Source organism: Stegastes partitus, unplaced genomic scaffold (genome assembly GCF_000690725.1).
Source record: "Stegastes partitus isolate 25-593 unplaced genomic scaffold, Stegastes_partitus-1.0.2 Scaffold517, whole genome shotgun sequence".
In the NCBI taxonomy this organism is placed as follows: domain Eukaryota; kingdom Metazoa; phylum Chordata; class Actinopteri; family Pomacentridae; genus Stegastes; species Stegastes partitus.
In genome coordinates, this window is record NW_007578248.1 from 3,315 (window position 1) to 27,839 (window position 24,525).

Genomic DNA, 24,525 nt, shown 5'->3' on the forward strand with positions numbered 1-24,525 from the left:
CCTGACTCAGTTCCACCAGTTCTGTCAGGAGGAATGGGCCAGAACTCATCAGACTGTTGAGAGAAGCTTGTGGAAGGAAACCCAGAACGTTTGACCCAAGTCATAGAGTTTAAAGGCAACGCTACCAGATACTGAGGAGATGGATGGAAACTTCTGACTTTGAAGAAAGTAATAAAAAAAATTCTCTCTCATTATTCTGGCATTTACCAAATGGAAATAATGTTGGTCATCCTAGCTGACCTGAAACAGGAAAAATTTAGTCACATTTAATGTCAGACAGTGAGAAAAAAAAAGGTTTTATGTCTTTTTATACAGTAGATGTAAACATCTGGTTTGAACCATGTATCATACATGACAGTGTTATGCTACTGAATGTTCGTGACACACACACACACACACACACACACACACACTGACCTCTGCCCCATGTCGGGCTTTATTGTAGCCGTCCAACACCGTGTCGATCACAGAACTCTGCTTGTCTCTGAACATGCAGTGAGAGTTTCGAAGCTGCAGCAGCCACGTCCGGAACCTTTTTCCAGTCACCGCTGTGGACGTTCCTCCCAGCTCGCGGAAAGGCAAGTCTAAAGACACAAAGCGGAGACGCTGTGGTAACGGTGACGTGTGTAGTCATGGCAACAGAGACAGAAACACTCACCTGTGCTCCTGATGGCGTCGAGTGCTTTCATCCGGTACAGGTAGTCGTAGGAACCTGAAACACACACGGACTGATCAGTAAAGCTGCTCATGTGGAGCGTTGTGCTGACGTGTGTGTGTGTGTTTGTCCTCTGACCCGACTGGCTGCTCTGATTCAGCCGGTCGTCATCTGGAGACAGCAGACGAGGCTCGAAGTGGATTTTCTGGACGAGGCACAGTTTGGCGTCGATTTCTTGTCTCAGCTCCTGAAACACAAAAAAACAACAACGAGCTGTAAAACTGAACCCTGAACAGGACCACAGTTCTGGTACGTTTTACCTTCGGGGCGTTGTGGCCGAGGGGGACATGAGGTCCTCGACGAGACTTCATGGCAAGTCGCATAATCTGTCTTTTGACAAAGATGAAGAGCAAAACAAAGACCTAGAAGACAGACACGGGTCAGAAGATTCTCTCTTTACTCTAATGAAGGTGGAAACTGGACAACATGTTTATACGGCAACAAACTGATGAATGAAATGAGTTCACTGCAAACCCAGAAGTGTTCACACCACTGCTAACTGTTGATGTATAGTGGAATTTTATTTAAGCAACTGGTTTGTTCTTATGTTTGTTTGTTTTATTTAGCTTCTACCTCATCCCATTTTGGACATAAATAACACGGTGTCACTTGTTTCTGTCATTTCCAGTCAAAATAAACCTTTTGATTAAATAAAAACTCCCTTTAAATTAAAAGTTAATCAGGATTTTAATAATCTGAGCTGCTTTCTGGGACTTAAACCTCTGACTGTTGAGTTTAAAACGCGGTTTTATTTCCAGTAAAGCCGGACTGAGACTCACCAGGCTGCCGTAGGCCATCACCAGCACCACGTTAATCCTGGACAGGAACGAATCGGTCCGCATTTTGAGCCTCTCCACCAAACTGAGCTGATAAATCCGGTTTCAAAGTTCGTCCGCGGGTCCAACTCTGACAAACAGGCGGTTTCATTTAAGTCGTCGGTTTTTTAAACCTCAAAAACTTTTGTTTTTTAAAAAAAACAGAGAAAAGGGAAGTTGCTTCCAGTAAAGTGCTTCTTGTTGTTGTCACATCTCGCCGCCTGATTTGTTGACTTCCGCGGTGGTCACGTGACCGGTACGGACCGGGCTGACGTCAGCGCTGACGCTGCTCTGGCTGCGGGTGCCCCCTGCTGGTCAGAGGGACAAACAAACACGTAAACAAACACAAAACAACAAATACAGATTTTTTTAAAAAGTCAATCATCAGGCCTTCTCGCTTGGAAGAACTCTAGAAATGATTATTTATAGAATAATCGATCAGATGTTTGTGGTTTGAGGAATGAAAAGAAAAATACATTTTAAAAAAAGTAAATTCTGTGATTGCAGTCTTCTCATTTGAAAACTTTCTGGTTTCTCTCCTTCTCAACACTCTAAGACATAAGTCCACCTGTACTGGAAACACTAGAAGACGTAAATATATATATATATATATATTGTTAAAAGGTTAAAAAAAGGACATTTTTGATATTTTAATCAGTAACAAAAATATAATAATTTAACACTGTTTAATGGTGTTTTTACAGCATGAAAAACTACGATTATTAAGTAAATCCATACAATGTACTGGATTATCTCAAAATTGTGTTCTGTAATTTTTTCAGAGGAAAATTTTCTCATTAATTAACAATAAAAAAAAATAATTAATTAAAAAAAAAAATTTTTTTTTCATTTAATGGTAAAGCCAGAGTTTTTTTTGTTTTTTTTTAAATGTAATTGTTCAGTAAATCCATAAAATGTGTCTGCACCTCACCATCCACATTTTGTTGGGTAATTAAAAATACATATATTCTGTTAGTTAACAGAAAAAAAAATGAAAAAGAAAGAAAGAAAGAATCAAAGGCACATTCTGATATTTAATATTACAAAAAAATTAAACAAGACGATAAAAATAACAGAAAACCTGCAGATTATTACCTGGACGTTCAGCACAAAAGGTACATTTTCTGATTTTCAGTTAATGTATGGTTAAATAAAAAAGCAAACACATGTTGACGTTGCAGTAATGCTGATAATAAGTCTTGTTAAAACCAGAGAAATCTTCTGTGATAAAAAAAAACAAAAAACATTATTTTTTAAAATTAATATCTGTAACATATTTATTACATCTGTAAAAACACTGAAACACTAAAATATAAAAGGGAAACATCTTTTGCTTTGTTCCAAGTTTGCTGATTTACTACATTTTAAAAGACATGACAACAACAACAGCAACTGATAATAACAGAGCTCAACAATCTGACTGGTTTGAGGCATTTTTAAGGAATAAAAACTGTCAAAACTCAGTGACAGAAAGTAAAATCCAGTGAATTTCCAGCTTCAGCGGCCACATGTCCAGATTCTGGCATTTTATTTCTGTGCTGCTTGACAGTAAATCACTGGCAGACTTCTGACACCCAGCATGATTCTCACGACATCACATGCTGCCTTCTGAGTCCTACAGCCTCAGGAATGAATCCACAGCCTCAGCAGTGGGTCTGTGTGACACGCTGCTATTTGCATCCATCCTGCACAGACACTGGGAGTCATTCTTCTGTCAGGAACAAGGGTGGGAGTCTGTGGAGGGAGACGTCCAGCCCTCCGGCCCTCACACTTCTCATCTCTGGCCCAGGAGGCACCAGGCGGGCTTCCACTGATTCCCGATCAGTGATTGGATCATCGATCATCAGCTCCGGTTGGGCCTGACAGACGTTAAGACATCTCTCAGTTGCAGCTTGCTCTTGTGCCGACCACAGTTTCCTCTCTCGTCAACGGAAGACAGTCGAAGCAGCAGGTGCATGCAAACCAGCAGCCGTGACAAGACGAGACTCTGAGCGCCAAACAACACTGTAAGTCAAGTTTAAAATGTTGTTTATCTGTTTATTTCATCTGCTGTTTGTTTGTTTGTTTCCCTGCCTGCAGAGTCCACTTCTCCCTCTAACAGCACTTTCTGCAAAACTCACCTGCAATCTCTGATATTTGTACCTTTTAGACAACATTGCAGTCGCTCTGATTTTCCGCGGTAAAGCTCTGTTCAGATGTCCACAGCTTTCAGTTTCCCCGAACTACTCATGTAGATCTTTGCTTCTTGCACCCTTTTTGTACCGTTTTGCATCAAATTATGGATAAAAGGTGACTTAAACAGCGATTTATGTGCGTCTAATTGCATTTTCTGCCATATTTTCAGTGGTTGTATGGGCTCATAATTCATATTCATGGTTTTAAGAGTCTAAAAAAAGACGAAAAAATGCCATTGAAGTCAGTTTTGTGCCCAACATTTGCAGGAACGGTGCCACAAGTTCAGCCCTTCTGTTAAAACCAAGCCTCGGAGTGCAACAAAACAACAACAGATAGTAGTTTGTGGATGTAACTTCACTTATATGACTGGTAGGAAATACAACAATGGAGGTTTGTGAGCCTTTATGGTGAATCTTAACTTCGCTGATGGTGATTTTAGAGATGAGAAGACTGCTACTGGACATGAGGAGGTCAGAAAAGTGTTGTTGTCCTCTCCAATCAGCGCTGAGCACTTTTTCAGGGTCCTACCATGGATCAGGTACTTTGTTCTCATGAAATCGGCACTAAAAGAGGTTCTAAAGGGTTCATTCTTGTGGTCAGATCTTGCATTTTAGGCAGGTTTCCATTGCAGGAACTTGGGGCTGCAGAGTGGCACAAATTTTTCTCGTTATGTTTTACAGAGTAGAATCCAGGAGCTTCAACTCTGAGTGCATCAAAACATGCAGGAAATAGAACAGAGATTTGCTATTTTGGCCTCTATTGAGTACTTTTTTGTTGTCGATGGTGACGTTAGAGGTCAGAAGACTCCTAATCCATGCAGAAAATACTTTTTTTCTCCTTCGAATGTGACCGAATTCACAGGTTTCTGCAGCATAAAACAGTTTATTATTGCATCTACTGGTGATGTTGTTGTGATGTTTGGCTTCTTTATATTTCTGTTGAGCAGGATTTGTTGTTGCTGTTCTGTTAAATTACAGATAATTACTAGTAAAATCACAGGGAAAGGTTTGAATGACATGTTCACAGCAAAGAAAACAAAACAAAAATAAAAACAGGACAAAACTTTACAAAAGTCTGTGTTTTTGAAAAAGGTTTTTCATTCTTTTACAATGTCTGACCATAAATTATAAATTCCTATTTTTATATTGTTTTTTTTTTTTTACTGTATCTAAATCAAAATAAATAATTATTTAATGCTAATGTATATTTTTATTTTACAGATATTTGCTGATATTCAAAAGAAAATTCTGAATATCAACAATTGAAAAATAGTTTGTTTTTTTTATTAAAAAAAAAACAAAAAAAAAGGAAATTATATTTTAGACTGTTAGTTACAGATTTTCCCTGTTTTGGTAAATTACACTTAATAATTAATAAAATCACAGAACTTTTTTTTTTTTAGAGTAACTTGTATTTTTTTGTTAATGTTAATTTGTTCTTTTACTCGTTTTTACTTATAGATATTTGATAGCATTTAAAAGAAAAAATATGTAAATTTGAAATGACTGGAAAATGATAAATAGTTTATTTTTTCAGTTATTTAGAGACACATTTTCCTGTTTTGCTAAATTACAGATAAAAACAGGTAAAATTACAGAAAAAAAATGATTTATATAAATATAACTCTAATAAACAAGCCAAAACTGTAAATAATGTCCACATCAAAAATCTGTATTCTTTTATAATAAACAGTAATTTGTACTTTTAGAAGGTATGACCCAAAAAATCCTACAGTTTTACTGTATTTTATTTTATTTTATTTTATTTTATTTTTAAATTTACAGATGTGGCTGTTATTTACCAAGAAAAATATCCATGGTAAATAACTTTTTCAACTCTTATTTTACAGATTTTCATTGTTCTGCTAAATTACAGATAAAATCAGGTAAATCAGAGGGAAAGAAGGATTCATTTAAACCGTTAAACATAAATACAAAAAAATAATAATTTAAATACCATCCACATTGAAAGACTGTATTTTTATAAAATGGTAAATGCTTATTTTACAACATTTAACCATAACTGGTTTTTTTAAAAAACTGCGTGATTAATATAATAATATAATTAACATATATTACATATAATATTTTTACAACTTATTCTACAGATAACATCCAGTAAAATCACACACAAAACAGAGGAACTTACATGCTAACCTTAAAAAAACAAGTCAAAACTGTTCAAAACATTGATCAATCTATATTTTAACAAACAGGAATTGGTGCTTGATTGTAAAACTACATAGGTTTATTTTATATAAATCAGCTAACGTATCACTTTTTTTTTTACTGATATCTGCTGCTATTTTTACAGTTTTTGAATATTACAGTATTATGTTCCTTTTTTAATGTATTTTCTGGAAGATTTCCACTTTTTTTGTTTTGTCTTTTTTTCTTGTGGAAGTCCACGCCTGAGCAGATGTCACACGAGAGGTGCGCTTTGAACAATATTTATCCCTGCTGGTATTTGCTCCTCTTTGTAGTTTCTGGTCCCGATTAAAGCTGCTCTGTTATTATGTATCCTGATACCTGCTCGGCCCGGATGATCCGCTGCAGGTTGGGCCGGAGGCGGGGCCACGCTGTGTGTGCTGGGAAAAAAAAAACCCAAAACAAAACAAAAAACCGTCTCTCTGATTCCATTTCACAAAGTCATCTGCAGCGAGTCTCCTCCGCCTTGAGCTACGAATGCTGATGTCACATGAAATGCTCGCAGGGAGTGTTTTTAAAAAAACACACAGAGCGGGTGACACATTGAACTGCAGTCAGGAATGCAACCCTGTGAGGTAAAAAAAAAAAAAAAAAAAGAGGGAGGAAACAACAATGGGAGGGGGAGGAGAGAGACAGAGGGAGGACAAACCAGTGTGGCAGGTTTGCGTCACTGTACACAGTCCATCATGCAAAGCTGATGGAAGCGGTGGAAGAAGAAGGACGGCGAGGACTCGGAGCCGCCGCAGAGCCTTTAGAATAAACCCACACCATGGACTAGAGAGGAGGTGAGTGGAGGTTCGTGTGGCTGTGGCTGAGCGTGGAGTTGTTCCTGGTTGCTCTGCGTTCAGCGGGAGTTTGAGGCGAGCTGTGTTGCCCCGGTTACACAGATGGGAGGCTTTGTGAGCAAACAGAACAGGTGTTTCTGTAAACTGACACTCACCTGCACAGACGGGCTCACACAGAGGTAGGGAAAGCTGCAGAAGGCTTCACAGAGGTATCCACCATGAAGCTTGACCAATATATGAGATGGAATGATTGATTAGAAGCTGCAAAAGTCCAGAACCAGCTGCGTTTAGTTGACTGAACTTAAGAAATCGAGTTCAATAAGCTTAAGATATGAAATTGAACCAACTAATCAGTCACAGACGTGTTTCTCCTTTTACATTTTCAAAGTTTAAGGAGTTTCTTTTTAAATAAATTCTCCACCAAAGTCAATCCAAAGACAATCTGTGAGGCTTCTTCCAGTTAAAGTTGAATAAACTGTAAATCTACAGATGAAGAAACTGAACTTAATGCTAACGTTTGTCACCGAGAGAACGTTTTTAATCGCTTATAGCTGTTTCATTAACGGTTATTTTCTTAAATTAGAGATAAGATAGAGCAAAATCACAGACAAAAAACCCTAGTTTACACCTTATCTGTTTAAAAAAAACACAGGTTGACTCTTAACGATGTGAAACCAAATTAAAGATCGTGTTGCTCAATTGGTTTAGAGACGTCATGTGACCTGTCTGCCCTTCACTTGATTATTATGAGTCATGAAAGTGTAAAACGAGCTGCGTTCAATGAGCTAAACTTCAGAAAACTAGTTAAATAAACTAAAGATACTGGGTTGGATCAACTAGTCGCATGAGAAATGGTCAAAGACACGCCTGATGCTGTTAATGCAGCCAGGAAACGAGCCCAGAGTGAAGAAAAAAGTAGATTTAAAGTCATTTTAGGTGAACTTTGGGTCAGTTTATCATCATTTTGAACAAACTGATTCCGTTTGGAGACATGTTGAGTCATTTTGGACAAGCTGTGAATTTCTTCGGACTAGTTTTGTTTTGTTTTTCTTCTGATTTGTGTCATTTTAAGACATTTCAGAGTTTTCTTGATATTTTTCTGGTTCCACAGAGATGCAGGACTTTATAGTGAAGTGAGAATGAGACGAGTGAGATCAATTATAAATCCACAGCTGTAGAGACTGAATTCAGTACAATTCTAACAGATTATTATAACAGATAAAATATGTTTAAAATAGAATTGAAAACGGTACAAAACCTTTTTTCTAACTGATATTTTGCAGATTTTTTTCCTGTTTTGTTAAATTACAGATAATTAATTTTCACCTTGACTCTTTAAAAACAAAATTAACTGTGAATAATGTCCACAACAGTAGAAGTAATGTGTTCTATGTGTTTAAATCAGCTCAGATATCTGACGTTATATCACAGTTATCTGATGTTTTCTGCCTCCTTTGCTGCCAGATGTTCACAGTTTCACCTCTTTCTCAAAATCTGCCAAAATTAAGTTCTTTCTGATTAAAGAAACAACCAGAATTTAATTTAACTACGCAGCATACGCAGCAGGTTTCCATCACGTCTGTTTTCTAAAACTACAAAATAAGAGTCTCTTAAAATGAGTCTTGGGACCTTTTATGCCAGCTGTGTTTCTAATAAGCTTAATTTAATAAGTTGATTCAACGCTCAGCTGTTTATTCTTTCAACTCATCAGTTGTTTTTAACTTCTAAAGTGGGCAGAATATTAAATTCTAAAAATATAAAATGACTTCCTGTGAAATTAAAAAGCGCGTACTGAATACAATGCATCTTGGGAAATCTGCCTTCATGCTAGTTTTGTTTCTAATAAACTTCATTTAATGGAGTTCATTCAACTCTCAGCTGTTCATCTCCTCATTTTAAGTCAAAATATTATAATGACTTGTGTTTTTAAGTTCTAAATTGGACTGCAAATGAGAAAAATAGACATTTTTGGCAAAATTAAAAAGCGTGTCCATAGCATAATGCATCTTAGGAGGTCAGCTTTTATGCTAGTTTGGTTTCTAACAAACTTAATTTAATGAGTTGGGTGAACTCTCAGATGTTCATTCATTCAACTCCTCATTTTAGGTCAAAATATTATAAGAACTTGTGTTTTTAACTTCCAAATTGGACTGAAAACTAAAAACAAAATGGAAATTTTGGGTGAAATTAAAAAGAGCATACTTAATGCATCTTGGGAAATCTGCCTTCATGCGAGTTTTGTTTCTAAAAAAAAAACTTAATTTTATGAGTTGAGTGAACTCTCAGATGTTCATTGATTCAACTCCTCATTTTAAGTCAAAATATTGTAGTGACTTGTGTTTTTAAGTTCTAAATTGGACTGAAAATGGGAAAAAATAGACATTTTAGGTGAAATCAAAAAGAGTTCATTTAGTATAATGCATCTTAGGAGGTCAGCTTTTATGCTCATTTGGTTTCTAATGAAGTTAATTTAATGAGTTGGATGAACTCTCAGCTTTCAATTCATCCAGTTCATTGTTTTAAGTCAAAATGTGGCTTTTTAAGTTCTAAATTGAACTGAAAAAAAAGAAACATTTTAAGCTCAATTAACCAGAAATTAGCAAAAGTCTTGCATTCAAATTCATTAAACTAGAAAACATGAGTTGATTTGACTTAATTAGTGATTCTCTCTTCATCCCCATCAGGCCTCACTGTATGTAAATCAGACTCACTTTGTCTTATCCGTTCATCTGAATCCACCAGGACGAGGTTTCGACTGTGTTCCTTTGACTCAACCACAGTCTCACTGTGCCACTCTAATGCATTGTTTCTGCTGCGTGGATTGCAGCCTGGTGGGTTTTTCCAGTTTTCCGTGCAGGTCGGCGATGCTGACAGGTAGTCATGAGTATGTAGCTTGTGTAAACAGACGCTGAGAAGCGTGTGTGCAGCACAGACGTGGTTATTATCTCATTATCCTGAGTCCTGAATGGGCTCATTGAGTCGGCGTGAGGGGAATGTGAGGAAGGCAGCGACGAGCTGCAAAATGACATAAGTGACGAGACTGTAGCGTGAGTGTGCACCGTAAAGCCACGGTCAACGTTAGAGTGTGTGTGTTGATGCCTCTGAGCTGCACTATCACTACATAATGCTCTTTCTTTAACAGGTTTAACTTACATTTTCTGGAACAGTTTACTTCTATTTTACAGATGTTCAGGACTTTTAAAGATTTAAGATATTAATAAGTATTAACTTTCATGTTAAGTCTTAAAAAGAAAAAGTCTAAAATTGTAAATATTAAAAGTCAATATTTTTACAGATGAGCAGTAAATTGTAGTAAAATCATCAAAAAATATAAATAATTTACAGATATTTTTTAAAATATTTTTTAAACAAAAGAATCTCTATAATAAAGACTGAACATTTTCTTTTCTTTTATTTATTTTAAACTGGTTTTATAAATTTATTACCAACGTAACTGCAATTAAAGATTGTTGAATTATGTTAGAATGATGGAAATACAACTCGGTTAAAAGATTTAACATAATAATAAGTGTTAACATTCATGTTAAGCCAAAACTGTAAATAGTGTTCACATTAAAAATCTGTACTTTTCAGATAAGCAGTAAATAGTTAATTTAAAATATATATATTTGTTTAAAAGAATATATATCTATATTAAAGAGTTCAAATAGAAAAACTGTTATCACAAAATTATCACCAATATAATTGCAATTAAAGATGTTGAATTATGTAAATATGATGGAAATATAACTCTTAATTTAACAGATTAAAATATTTAATATTGTGTCTAAATTCAATTAATTAATATTAATACAGTGATCATCTTGAAGACAAAACATGAACCTTAAACTGACAGAATATTCCTTAAAATGATCTTTTCTTGAAACAGAATACAAGTTTGTACCATGCCATATATATATATATATGTAAACACCATACTTTATATGTATTTTTTATTTTTTAACAATATATCTGTACTTTATAATCTATACCATTGCACTGCTGGTTAGATGCTAACTGCATTTCATTGCTTAGTCTAATCTAATCTAATAAAATGTTAATAAACTTACAAAACAAAATAATTAGCAATGATAATAATCTGAATCTAACTGTTTTTTTTTTTATATTGCCTGCCACGTAGGTTTTCATATCTGAGGAATTTGACTCTGTGTTTTGGTACAAAAATTGAAAAGATAAAAGCTGTTAAAAGTTTGTTTTGCATTCTCCTGTGTTCCAGTTTTCAAAAATGTATACCTCATAAATTTAACTTGTTTTTTTTTTTTACTGTAGTGACCAGCAGTTTATCACAGATTTGTTTCTCAAATTAGAATATTTAAAACTGAACTTTTATTGCTTAACGAGGTCAAAACTTTTTCCTGTTAGTCTGTACACATTCAGAGCTTTGATTTATTTTGAGTGAACTTTGATCGACATTGTCTGGACAACAGCTGCTATTTTATATTAATAGAGTTTGAAGTTTCTATAAAAATTAACTCTGATTTCCACACAAATAACATCCATGTGCTGTATTTGTGACACAACCACTAACTTTTTTGTAACGCGCGAGTTTTTTAATAATATTTTTCTAGCATTCTTTTGCTATTTTTCACCACTTCAGTATTTCCAGTTCTCTTCTTCTTTTCCTTTCTTATCATCTCCACATCTCCTCTGCTGGCCGTCTGCTTCGTGCTCCTCTCTAACGTATCGTGTTGCCTGTCCTGCACCACTCTGTGATTCTGTTTGACCGTCGTGAGCGGCCACAGCGCCCACAATCCACATATCACAACATTCCAGCACCAAATCCGTTCTGAGGATGGAAATTTGTCCATTTTTATGCCTGGCAGGCGATGGGAGCTGTTCACTGAGGCCGAGCCGGGGGAACCGAAGAGTCCCGAGGAACCAGAGGAGCTTCCAGACCACGACGCGGAGAACAACCGGGAATATCACACGTCTGAATGGAGGATTTGTTCCTCTGATGACAGGAGAAGAGCTGTGATACTGTTTGGCTGTTTGTCTTTTTTTATTTATTTTTTTGGCACACATGAACTGCTTCCAGAGAGCAGTCCAGCTTGGATTTGCCTAAATATCAGTTTTCCGCTCCGTTTTTGGGATCTGGCATTTGACAGGAGGTGATTAACTTTGTTTACTCTCAGACAATGGACTTGTCTTTGCTCCCAACTTCAGACTACGACAAGCAGAGGACGGCGACCAGATTCACCGTCCGCTCGGCCAACTCCCCCTTGTACAGCCTCTCCCGCAGGCCGGGGGTGAGGAAGAGGGAGGAAGCCGGAGAAAGACAGGCAAATGGCACGAACAAGGAGGAGGAATCTGGTTATCAAGCCAGGACGAGGAGTCGTGTCCAAGGTCAGAGCGAGGAGAAGGAAACCGGGCCGAACCAGACCGGCACAGCAGACAAAACAATCCCAGAGTCTGACACGGAAGTTGCATCTGAAAGCCGGGGAAGGACGGAGTGGAGGACGAGCAACCTGCCCAGTAGAAGTAAGAGTTTAGACTGGAGAGTGGGGCAACAAAGTCCTGATCGGGCCACCAAAAGGGTCAGCAAACTGGCTGCAGGTTTGGAGGAAGCAAAAGGAGTTAAAGGTGACGCGATTGGCAGAGTTACATCTTACAATCCTGCAGGTGCAAGCAGCATTCGAGACTGGAACCAACCTACTTTAGACCGGACCAGTAGGGGTTACACTCTACCTTCTAGGTTGCGAATCACAGAAACTTCTTCTTCACTGGGGCCCAAAGCAGGTCAAAGTATCCTAGAACGGATAGAGAAGCTGTACGGGTCGGCCGGTTTCGGCAAAGACGCCCCTATCCCTGAAACAGTCGGAGGAACCTTCCCCAGGCGTTTCTCGGCAGGGGATAGTTGCAAAAGTCCTGTACAAAAGGTGTGGCCGCAAAAAGACACGACAAGCTCAGAGGCATCGCTCTCTCCTGGGAGAAGCTCAACAAGAGAGAGATCACCGGGGAGGCAGTGGCAGGGGCAGATCCTGAGCAGGCATCCAGAGGAAGGTGAAGGTAACTTGGGGGGGAGGTTAGTGGAATCGGGCACTAAGTCCCTGGATAGAGGCAGGAGTAGATGGACTGTGGCGGCTAGGATTAGAGCCACCAGGGCTACAGGAGGGATTAATACACTGTCAGACGTTTTCTTAGAAGAGGCTTCCATTGGCGATTCAGGCAAAGGTGGGAGCAGGACAAAGCTCAGGGAGGAACAGGGTGAAACTGGAGGAATAAATGGAAGAGTCAAAGAGCAGGAGAAAGTGACACATGATGCAGCGAAAGAAGGACATGATCTGAAAGCTGCTGACGAGGATGTGTTTGAGACGACTAAAACCGCACTGAAAGCAGCAGAAAGGAAAAAGTTTCCTGAGAAGTTGACCTCTGCAGCCAGCGTGAGGAATAAGATCAACCAGTTCGAGGCTCTGACGCAAAGGATTGCGAGCCAAGTTGTGGCGCCCAGACGGACATTTTCGGTGCCAACGCAACTCGGCGGACGCCACGACGGAGTGAAGAAGAGCGGCTCGGCGAAAGAAATAAGCAGGCTGAGAGACGGAGGAGAGGTGTGTGATAAAACCGAGGAGAAAGCGTTAGGAGCAGGCAGGAAGCTCGGCTCAGAAAGGTCTTTATCCGCCGACGAGGTTGGACTAAGAGTAGCGAAATCGGAGAGTGATTCTGATGATTTTGGAAAGTATTCCAGACTCAAGAATACGCTAGAAATCCCTCTGAATGGCGGCGCTGAGAGACGAAAGTTTTACCTCGATGAGACAGATTTCATTAAAGTTTCGAGCCCTGAGGAGACAACCGAGAGAGATGCCAACAACGCAGCAACTCTGAAAACAACTATAATCGCCTCACCAGTTAGTGACGACGACAAGACGCCAACAAACACCCCAGAACTCTCTCCCTTCATTTCACCGGTTGAAGATGCCACTCCCACCGCAGACAAAAACGAAAACAAAAGCACTTTAGGCTCCACACAAGAAGCCAAAACTCCAGATCTGGACTCTTCACCTCTTCCTCGTCCTGTGGCCACCTCCTCCCACAGCAACCTCCCCGATCTCGTCTCTCCAGATGTCAGAACATCTTATCCGAAAGGGAAGAAGCAAGTGTTGGACCTGAATGCTTGGGTGGCCGGCTTGAAGCCAGAGTTTAGAGGCTCGAATGATGACGAGGATGATGATTACGAAGACGACGACGATGAAAGCACACAGAAGGATGACGATTCAAACTATGACTCGGACTCTGGAGAATCCTCGGTGACCGTCACCAGTAACATGAGCCAATCAGATCGCAGGAGCTTCTGTGTCAGGTGGGTACAGTTTGTAAGATCAGATTCCTGGTTTGTCAATACTTAAAGCAGCTGATTGACTCTTTTTGCTTCCTGTAGTCTGTCAGATTTGTGTAACTTTGCTGGAGCCGACTATGAATCGGAGAATGACAGTGATGAGTGGCAGTCGATGGGCCGGCGTTCCGCCTCGCTGAGTTCGGACGTTTCCGCTCTGTCCTGTGTTTCTGTGATGCCTGCTGAAGAGCTTGACAAGCTGCTGGAGGATGTCAGGAGTCTTGGAGACAACACGCTGCAGGTACAAACAGCTAAGAACACTTCTTACATGCATTCTGCTTCATAGCTGTAGCTGCATTGGACATTTCAGCTGCTCTACATATTATTACTTATTATTTCCACTCTTTTTCATGAACGATGCCAGTGTCCAGAAATTTCTGGAGAGTTTTTTTGCTCTGTCTTTCTCTTTAAAGTTCTGTTGGATTCAAGTCAGGCCACATACTTGTCCTGGTCATAGCTTTCACTTTGATCTTCTCTAGAACACTATCATGCTGGATTATTCCTCTTCTTCCATCTTCTGCAGACTGGGAGTCATCTTATCAGCCAGTATTCTGGTTTATCCTCAGACATTCATCTATAAATGTCATCAACACCTTCTGCCCTCATGCAGCCCCATATCATGATACTGCCACCTCCGTGCTTCACTGTCAGGACGATGCATCCACTGTGGTGGTCCTGGTCAGGTTCACACAAAACATCTGGACTCCATCTGAGCCCAACACATTTATCTTCATCTGACCAAAGAATGTTCTCTGACATTCATCAGGATTCTTTTTGTGTTCTTCAGCAAAGTTTTATGTTCTAGTTTTGTGATAAACAGCGAACAAGGGTGTTTTTCTTCGAGTTTGACATCACCCAATGTCCTATACAATCCATCTCAGCTTCACAGCCCACATTGATCTATTGATAACCCCTGAGCCAAGTCCAACTTTTTCACAGCTAGATTGTGAAAGTAGTTCACTGTCTGTGGAGTCATTGTAGGAGGACGACCACTACAGCCCTGATCAGTGCTACTATGGCTCCTTCTAGACCTCCTGATTACTGCTGACAGTGTGGTTCACTAATTTCTATTTTCCTGTATCGTTGTCCATCTTTGTGAAGTCTCACAATCTGATTTTTCTCTTCCTCTGGTGATTCTTTTCCATGTGGAGCCGTGATGTAAACATGCAGATAGACACAGCCTATGAGTTTAGTTTAGATCACAGATGGATTCATTTTTGTTGCATTGAGTTTCTACTTTGCTGCCTGAATTTTCTACTAGTATACCATTTTTTTCTAGAGTATTTGTTTTTGATTGTTCACTTGCTTCTCTTGCATTTTGTACATCATGTTGATTTTCGATGTTGCGACCCTTAAACTCCACTGTCACTCTGCGGATGTTAAATTTAGTCTGTAATGTTTACCATGACATGCCGGGTTTGTAGATGAAACTTCAGAGCTTGTCCCAGTTCCAGCTTCTGTCCATTGTTTCCATTTTACAGCAGAAATAAACGCATGCATAGAACTAAAAATGGCTCCTATGAGGCCTCAAAGCATACAGTTTGTCTTGAAGTTTCCTCTGCATCCTACAACTGTGGCGTTAAAGGTGCACTTTACTATTTCCAAACATCTTTTCTGTGTCTGTTGTGCAGGAAAAAAAAAAAAAATCAAAAAACATGAATAGAAATCGCTCTGTTGCAGGACTATGATGATGTGCAGGTGGTGGTTCTCCATAAGGAGGTTGGAGTCGGATTGGGCTTCAGCATGGCCGGAGGCGTGGACCAGAACAAACCCATCACTGTGAGAAAACACAACCTCCTGCTCGCTTTGATGATATTTAAATGCAGTCTTGTCATCAGTTGGTCTGCATGTTTCTCCTCCAGGTTCACAAGGTGTTCCACTCCGGTGTGGCGGCCCAGGAGGGATCCATAAGGGAAGGGGACCATGTCTTATCCATCAACGGCACTGCGCTGAGCGGCAACGCCCACTGGGAGGCGCTGAGGGTCCTGCGGCGGGCCAAGACTCGAGACATGGCCGTGGTGGTCCTGAGGAGGGGGGGCGTCATCGAAGCCTCCAAGAAGGAAGTTCAGGGAAACAATCAGGGACGGACGCAGACGCAGACAGGTGAGACGTCGGGATGCAGCTGAGATCTGAGAAAATGCGAAATGCAGGAGTTTAAAATGAGTTTGTGTTTTCCTCATAGGTCAGTTGGTGTGCTTGCAGCTGCAGAAGAACAGCAGAGATCTGGGCTTCAGCCTGCAGGGAGGAGAAGGATCCAATCTGGGGAACCGACCGCTCACCGTCCAGAAGATCTTCCAGGGTGAGAAGAGACGCTGATCCTCAGAGACATAAAAGCACTTCTACTTTAAATGAAATGGAAAAGAGTTTTATTGCCATGTGCACGGGTCATTACAGTACAGGTACATCAGAAGAAAGTAAGAGCAGCAGCAATAAAAACAAAGAAAGGAAATACTTATATACATTATAAAAATAAAACAAGTACACATTATAAAAAACAATGTGACACAAATTGCTTTACAGAACAGAAGGAAAGAGGCAATAAAAACTGTAGGAACTGTAAAAACAATAGCCCCAACAAACACCACGCTGTAAGTCAATAAAACAGTCAATAAATAAAATCAGGAAACACCGGCAGTGAAAGTTCGATTAATAAAAAGAGCAGCAATAAAAGATGGACGAAATGGACTGAATTCATAGAAGGAAAGTCAAAGAATAGTTTAAAAAAAAGAAGAGGTAATAAACTGTCCATAAAGTAGACTAAAATAAATAAATGCATTAAAAAATGCACAACTCATATCAGTTTTTAAAAACGCAATGTTAAAAAATCAATTAAATCGATTAAAAACCAGATTACAAAGATAAGTCTGGAGTTGGAAAACATCAAACCTCCTCCTGCTCTCTAATCTCGGATGATCTCATACCAGATACAGGTTGAGTGAATGCTCTGCTGCTGTGTTTTTATTGGTATTTGCACGTTCTGGATCAGATTATAGAGCATTTGGAAGCCTCGTGCTTTAAATGTGCCTCAAAGTTTGATCCGTTCTGCAGTTTTATTACAAATCTAACTTTCTATTCTACGTCATGCGTCAGTGGTTATATTTTCATCCCTGTTTGGAAACTTACTAAAAAAGAGGGAAAAAAGGTAATATTGTGATATAATTATTATCTGACAACATATCAAACAAAATTGAGAATTTATTTAGCTCAATGTAGACATTATTAGTTGATTTTTCCCCTGGTTTTAAGGAGCCTCTATTAACCCCGTGGGCTAATTTACTCTGTAGCCACCAGTAAAACACTCAATCTGTGCAACACATAAACAACAATAAATAGCAAAGAGATAATGACAAATAAATAAACCAAAGTAGATCTACTTGTTTAGCAGAGCAATGGCAGCAGGAACACTAACTTGTGTCTGTTAGTTCTGCATTTTGGCAGAATGTACCTGTGCCCTGCAGCAGGAACTCACAGCCAAGGGGTGGCTCTGATCCGTAAGGGTTGAACGGGCTTACTTAAAGTTCTGATTCGATACAGGGCTGAAAGGTCACTCAGGTTAATCCTTGCAATTTTGCTGCACAGTCTTATGATACCCTGCAATCTGATTTTATTTTTGAGGGAAAGGGAGCCGTAGCAACAAATAAAAGAAAGTTAATAGTAGTTTCTAATTTTATTTTATTTTTTTAATAAATAAAAATGCATAGAATTTTACAAAAATATTATGATTTCTCTCCTCTTCAGCAGCTTCTGCAGACACCAAACCTTCACAGTTTGCTTCTTGTCTATATTCTGTACGTTTTTAACTCAGGGCTTTACTCATATATCATTTACATCCTCGTTTATAGAACATTTGATTCCTAAAAACTGCAGGGCACGTTTATTTACAGCAATACAAAAAGGCTTCATAAAAAAAATAAATAAATCAAAAGTATAGCAGACAGATACATTTAGTTAAGTTAAAAAAAGCACAATATTTCATTATAAAAATATTAATTAGAATTATGAAGTAAAGTATAAAAACTTAAAGTTGTGCCGTATTTGAGTACATGTACTTCTGATTTATTTTCTATCAGTGAAGACGTGTCACCTATTCCTGAGCAAAATAAAAAATATATATCTAATTATAGGATTTATCATTTGAATTGTTGGTGGTTGAGATATTCTGATTAAAGATTAGATTCTTTATTGTCATTGTATAAACACAACCAAACTGAAAGCTTGATAAACATATAATGGAAAATATAATCTATGCACTGCCATCGTATGACTTGCCATCATTTTATTATTGCACATTCATGTCCTTAGTAAAGTGCTGTAAAGTTATTGGGGGTAGAAAGTGTTCCTGAATCTGGTGGTGCATGTTTTGTTTGAGCAGTTCCTAGAAAAAGAGAGAAACGATCAGTCCAGTAAGATGTCATCCTGAAACTTCACCTACTTTCCATTGCAGCTGTTGACTGACCGTCTCTGTTTTGCCCTCAGGAGGCCCCGTCGACCAGGTCTGTCCTGGAGATGAAGTCCTGGAGATCGGAGGCGTGAGCATGTTGGGGATGAGGCGCCTGGAGGCCTGGACTCTGATCAGACGACTTCCTGCCGGACCGGTGGACGTGGTGCTGCGTCGGCCTCCCAAACATCTGGACGCATGAGGGAGGAGTTTTAACAGGGAAACGGAACCCCTGCTTCTGAGAACTTGAACTAAATTAGTGCCTAATGTCATTCAAACTGTAGTCATCGTAAAAACGCCAGGTCACAGGTGTATATTTTTGTTTTTTTGTTTTTTTATCTCACAGGATTACATCTACCTCAAGGCCTGGCAGATTTCTCTCTCAGCCATAATCAAAGTGCACTGACGGCTTTTATGGAGTCAGCCAACATTTAAAATACATGAGAAGCACGTGTTGTAATATATTGTGAATAACTGAGTTTCTATTGCTTTTTAATAAACGCTAACGAAGCTGACGTGTGTTCTTCTTGCGTCCAGCAGAGGGAACCAGAGCGACCCTCGTGTGCAGGAAGAAAGAAAGAAAGAAAGAAAGCAAGTCAAAGGGCGTTTGGCGGTTTTATTTATTACTAAACAGCGATGCTCCCTCAAACACAGATGCGATAAGATAAGTCATCACTTTTACCCTTTCTTAATCTCGGTGAAAGGGTTACATGTAGGGCAGGATAATAACCACCAGGTTCCCAATCTGTGAATACCAGGTCGCTTTTCAGATGAAATGATGGCTAAAAAACAAAAACCGAAGAATTTTCTGGTGTCAAACCGTCTTTAAATAGCTCATCTGGATCATTTCCATCAGCAGTTTGTTCCTCCGACACGTTGATGATTTGGGTTACATAATGTATTATTGGTCCAGAGTTCATGGAAAAGGGTCATCATGCCATGAAGCTACATCCTAATCATCGCTATCACCGAGGAACGTGGCATCAGATATTATAAAATCATATAATGTCATGGATCATTTACTGGTGTTGACATTTGCAGCATTCGTCCGTAGACCCTGCAGAAATGATGTAACTGAATATCTCCTGATGGGCTGCATTTTATCGACGCATCAATAGATTATCTGCAAGATAGTGTTCGACCAGCACATCAGTTATGGAAATTACATAAACAAGTGACAGAAGACAGCAAGACTCTGTGTTAGAGATGGTAATGACGATTTTTCACATTTTTACTGAAGAATTTCACGTCCAGAATTATTCACACGTCTCCAAAGTGTCCGTTTTTTGAGAAAATGCAGCTTTTCTATCATTTCGAATGTGCTTTGTTATTTAAATCGTATATAATCGAGGCGAGAGAAGCCGTTCTCCAGATATTGACCATAAATAAATACATAAGCAGGTCAGTCTCATCACTTATTAACACATTTAATATTTAGCTGTAGCTGAATGTAAACCAGTGCCACGTGCAGATTTATGATCCAGAACAATATTCCTTATCACAGTCTTGCACAACCCCAGGATTCTAAGACAAGGATTCAGTTTTAATTTGCTAAAATTATCCATCCATCCATCATCTATACACAGCTTAATCCTCACTAGGGTCATGGGGTGCTGGAGTCTATCCCAGCTGACTCAGGGTGAAGGCAGGGGACACCCTGGACAGGTCACCAGTCTTGCTAAAATTATAATATATGTAAATATATAACATAAAAATAACATTGAAATGGGTCAAATGTGTTCCAATTTTTGATTTATAGTGAATTTTTATTTGACCAACAGGTTTATTCTGGTTGGAAATGACATAAACAAGAAACAGTTAGACATTGTGTTAGAGATGTTAAAGCTAGTTTTTTGTTTTTTTGTTTTTAAAAAAAATTTAAGTCTAAAATTTACGTCGAAGCTTGAAATCTAAATCTAAACATGATGAAGAAGCTGCATTTTCTCAAAAGTCTGACGATTTCAAGAGATATAAATCATTTTAGACATGGCATTTTAAAAAATATATATTAAAATAACACTGAAATGGGAAAAATGTGTTCCAAATTTTGTTTTATTGTGAATTTTTATCTAACAGGTTTCTTTTGACTGGAAATCATACAAACACGAGACAGTAAGACATTGTTTTAGAAATGTTAACATTGATTTTTTTCTTATGTTTACTAAAATTGTGTTTAAAATTACAGTCTAAGCTTGAACTCTACACCTAAACATGATATAGAAGCTGAATTTTCTCTAAAATATGTGACAATTTCAAGAGATATAAATATTTTAGACAGCATGTTGAAAATATATATAAAAATAACATTGAAATGGGTCAAATTTAGATTTAAAATGGATTTTTAAACAACTGAAAGGTTTCTTTTGGCTGAATAATGTATAAACAAGAAACAGTAAGACACTGCGTTGCAGATGTTATTGTTAAATTTTCCCATTTTATTTAAAATGCCATGTCTAAAATTGGAATCTAAGCGTGAAATTTTAATCTAAATATTTTTTTTTCTTTAAAATGTGTGACAATTTCAATAAACAAAAATATTTTAGACATGGCATTTTAAAATTATATAATAAAAATAAACATTAAAATGTCTAAAAGGAATCACTAACATCATCTAAGAAAATATTTTGTGATGATGAGGGTAATGGTAACACACAGTTCAGCACAAATCTGTTTATCCTTATTACAAATTTTGATTTATAGGGATTTTTTATTCAACCAACAGTTTTCTTTTGACTGTAAATAGCTCAAACAAGAGACACTAAGACATTGTGTTATACAGATGTATTGCTAGATTTTTACATTTTAATTTAAATTCCGTTTCTAAAATCGGCATTTTAATTAGAAATTTAAATCTAAACATGATATAGAAGCTGCATTTTCTTAAAAATGTGTGACAATTTCCAGAGATATAACCCTGGTTTTATGTATCGCTGTATAGATATCTTATGTGTACATTTTAATTTACTCGTGTACATTTACTTTAACTTCAGTAAATAAATTCTTCACTAAGTTTAATTTTAATTTATACTCTTTTCTATTTATTTATATTTTCCAAACACAGTGAGCCAATGTAACGTATTTCATTCAGTGTACACCTGTGTGTCTTGAATGACAATAAAGTTGTTTAAAGTCTAAAGTCTAAGATATGAACAGTTTTGCACAAAGCATTTTAACCTTGTAAAGCCTGAACCATGAAATAATTCCCAGATAATTCTATTTTCTTTTTTTTTTTTTTAAATGGAGTGTTTATTGAACCTTCTGACAATTTAAAAAATAATCATTAAATATCAACTTTCCATGTGTGAGTTTTAATTAAATTAAGTATTTTTTTTTTGCTATATCCAGCATTTTTGGTTCATGAATTATTGATCCATGGTGGATTATCTGTAAACTGCAGGGGGAAAAAAAATATCCCACTGATGATGTAGAGGTCTGAAAAACTTGTGTATTAATGATTATATGATCCACCTGGCATTACAGGGTTAAAAAAAAAAAACATTTACAGCAAGAAGGAACTTGTTGATCAAATAAGAATTCAATAATAATTTGACTGTAAATCTCAGCAGGTGTGCAAACAAGCGTAATAACATTTAAACAGTATTTATGTAGCACAAACAGGCAAAGATGCTTCCTAACCATAAACCTCTTATTAGCCTCTGCCATCGCTCTCATGACATAATCTCAGTATTTATGGCCTCCTGTGAGCTTCGGGTCTAACGGCTGAGGGACATCACGCTCTCTGCAGCAGCCAATCCTGAGGGGCCCAGACCTGATAAATGAGCAACAGTGTGCGTCTGGAGCAGGCAGAGAGGTGGAAGTCGTTCTTGGATGCTCAGCTGAAAGTTTAACAGTGTTGGAGTTCATTTTGTTCTGCAGCCATGATGAAGTTTCCCCGCAGAGTGGGCAGTGCCCTGGTCAGAGAGTGCATGGCCGAGTTCCTGGGAACGTTCATCTTGGTGGTGAGTAAAACTCCGATTTGGACTTTTTAGAAACTATCACAGCATTTGTTCATAGCTTCTTTAAGTCCCTTTAAAAATAAATGTATATAATAACCAAAATAGGGGAGAAATAGACTCAAACATGTGAACAATTTCTAAACTATTCTTACATTATATTTCTGGACCACTTTTTTTTCCACTCTTACACTGAAAATCCTTTCTTTCTTTTTTTTGCACAGAACACATGAGTAATATATTGTAGGTTAAATATTATGCATTTAAATTTAAGAATTATTTCACTAATTAAAAACTATATCCTAAATCCATAAATCAAACAAATGCAAAAAAAAAAAAAAAAGATTGCATATAACTTCTTTCTTTTGTTTGAATATTTATTTCATATATGACAGATACACCTTTAAAACCCTCTTTTTTAAAATTTTAATTCAGGTAATTTTGGGGATTCACACAATATTATTCACATAAGAGAATGCTGATATTTTTCCATTCTTATTTGGCTTCTTTAGCTATTTACAGTTTATAAAATCATGAAACAATGAAGTAATAAATGAAACTAGGGCATGAAATTAAGCACATAAATGAAAAGAATCCACAAAATCAGATATAAATTAGTCCTAATTTCTTTCATCCATCTGTAAAAGCTGGACGTGCACATGGAAAACTCCCCCTTTTATCACAACACACATCCGCCAAGTGTGGTGTAATTTGTCTTTGTGGTTTTTACATAATCCTGCTGCACAGAACACAATCAGCAGAGCTAATATGAACCCACGTCGATGGATTCCTGTGATAAACACACGATGCAGAAATGTTTATTAAAAGCCCATAAATTCCCTGGAAAATGTGTGTGTGTGTTTTTTTTTACTGGTAACATCTCATCTACAGCCTGGTTTGAGTAACATAGCACCGCTTTATGGTCATTCAGATAAGACGGAGCCGGTTTCATTACAAACTCTGATTTTACGAGGGAATTAATTATCGTTGAATAAACACAAGATAATTGCTGAGGAATTGGGGGAAAAAGGGTCACCATGTATCTACATACAGGGACCTTTGATGTCTGATTTTTTATTTTTTTTGTAATGGAAGGATTGTTTCCTGTCGAAGCATCTCCAGTATCTCACCTCACATTGTTCTCTTCATCTGGCCTGCAGCACTTCGGCCTGGCTACTGCAGCTCAAGTGAAAACCAGCAGAGAGACCAAAGGCATCTTCCTGTCCGGCAACTTCGCCTTCCCAGTGGGAGTGCTGGCAGCCATGCACCTCACCAAGGGCATCTCAGGTAAGACCAAAACGAAGTAACACCAAAATGGACATCAGCTGTTTCCCATTTAACTGAAAGATAAACATGAAATCCAACAGCCCTTATCAGCCTGACGCTTCACACGGTGCAGTACCACTTTTACTGCAGGTATTCGCTGATAAGAGCGCCGCACATTCATCACTATCACACTCTACAAAGGCTCATTATCAGGCTGAAGGCGGTGGTTTAGAAAAAGTTATTATTGATAATGTGTTCTTGTTGCTCGGCTTCGTTTCTGTGTCATTCACGACTTCGTGCTCTTCAACAACAAGAAGTCAGTTTCACTCATATACAGTGTCTATGAAAAGTATTTACCCACGATGGAAGTTTTCACATTTATTTGCTTTTTGACATTGAGTCAATTGAATTTTGAAAAGTTGAAAAACAAGTGTTTGGATAAGTTTTCACCTCATTCAAGTCAGTGTTTGTCAGTGTGGACAGGTCTCAATCAGCCTTGCACATCTGGATGCTACAATTTTACCCCTTCGTTGATCAGGTCTTAGATCTTTTCAAGTCCAGCAACTAACTGGCTTATGGATTGAGGTCTGGGCTCTGACTCGACCTCCAGAACATTCACCCTGTTGTCTTTAAACTGTTCCTGTGGAGCTTTGGCTGTTTGCTTTGGCTCATTGTCTTGCTGGCACCATCATGATGCTGCCACCACCACAATCATGCATCATATCATGATGCTGCCACCACCATGTTTCACATCATGATGCTGCCACCACCGTGCTTCACATCCTGATGCTGCCACCACCGTGCTTCACATCATGATGCT

General features: G+C 38.1%; 3 protein-coding genes across 5 annotated transcripts in view; 2 read left to right on the plus strand and 1 right to left on the minus strand.

The window, feature by feature from the left end:
* Positions 1–1,766, minus strand: part of ltap1 (lipid transport auxiliary protein 1) — a 4,199-nt gene extending 2,433 nt beyond the window's left edge. Inside the window, exons 1-5 of one of the 2 annotated variants that reach the window (XM_008287730.1) lie at positions 1,495–1,766; positions 976–1,077; positions 794–902; positions 659–712; positions 418–584 (exon numbers count right to left, since the gene is read on the minus strand). In XM_008287730.1, coding sequence (XP_008285952.1) covers positions 418–584; positions 659–712; positions 794–902; positions 976–1,077; positions 1,495–1,557 — 495 coding nt within the window. In that variant the 5' untranslated portion in view covers positions 1,558–1,766. The remainder of the gene's footprint in view (positions 1–417; positions 585–658; positions 713–793; positions 903–975; positions 1,078–1,494) is intronic. The other variant, XM_008287731.1, reaches the window with a different exon arrangement.
* A 1,270-nt stretch (positions 1,767–3,036) lies between these two features.
* LOC103361601 (uncharacterized) lies at positions 3,037–18,999 on the plus strand. 2 transcript variants are annotated; one of them, XM_008287732.1, is made up of 7 exons: positions 3,037–3,536; positions 11,542–14,015; positions 14,094–14,289; positions 15,729–15,827; positions 15,911–16,151; positions 16,231–16,347; positions 18,525–18,999. In XM_008287732.1, exons 2-7 carry the CDS (start codon positions 11,854–11,856, stop codon positions 18,686–18,688), a joined length of 2,979 nt encoding a protein of 992 aa, XP_008285954.1. In that variant the 5' UTR covers positions 3,037–3,536; positions 11,542–11,853; the 3' UTR covers positions 18,689–18,999. The 2 variants fall into 2 exon arrangements, with proteins under 2 accessions (XP_008285954.1, XP_008285955.1); XM_008287733.1 differs by lacking the exon at positions 3,037–3,536 and adding an exon at positions 6,659–6,697.
* A 3,365-nt stretch (positions 19,000–22,364) lies between these two features.
* Positions 22,365–24,525, plus strand: part of aqp10a (aquaporin 10a) — a 7,068-nt gene continuing 4,907 nt past the window's right edge. The window contains exons 1-2 of the mRNA XM_008287753.1: positions 22,365–22,445; positions 23,600–23,726. Of these exons, the coding sequence (XP_008285975.1) occupies positions 22,365–22,445; positions 23,600–23,726 (208 nt within the window). The remainder of the gene's footprint in view (positions 22,446–23,599; positions 23,727–24,525) is intronic.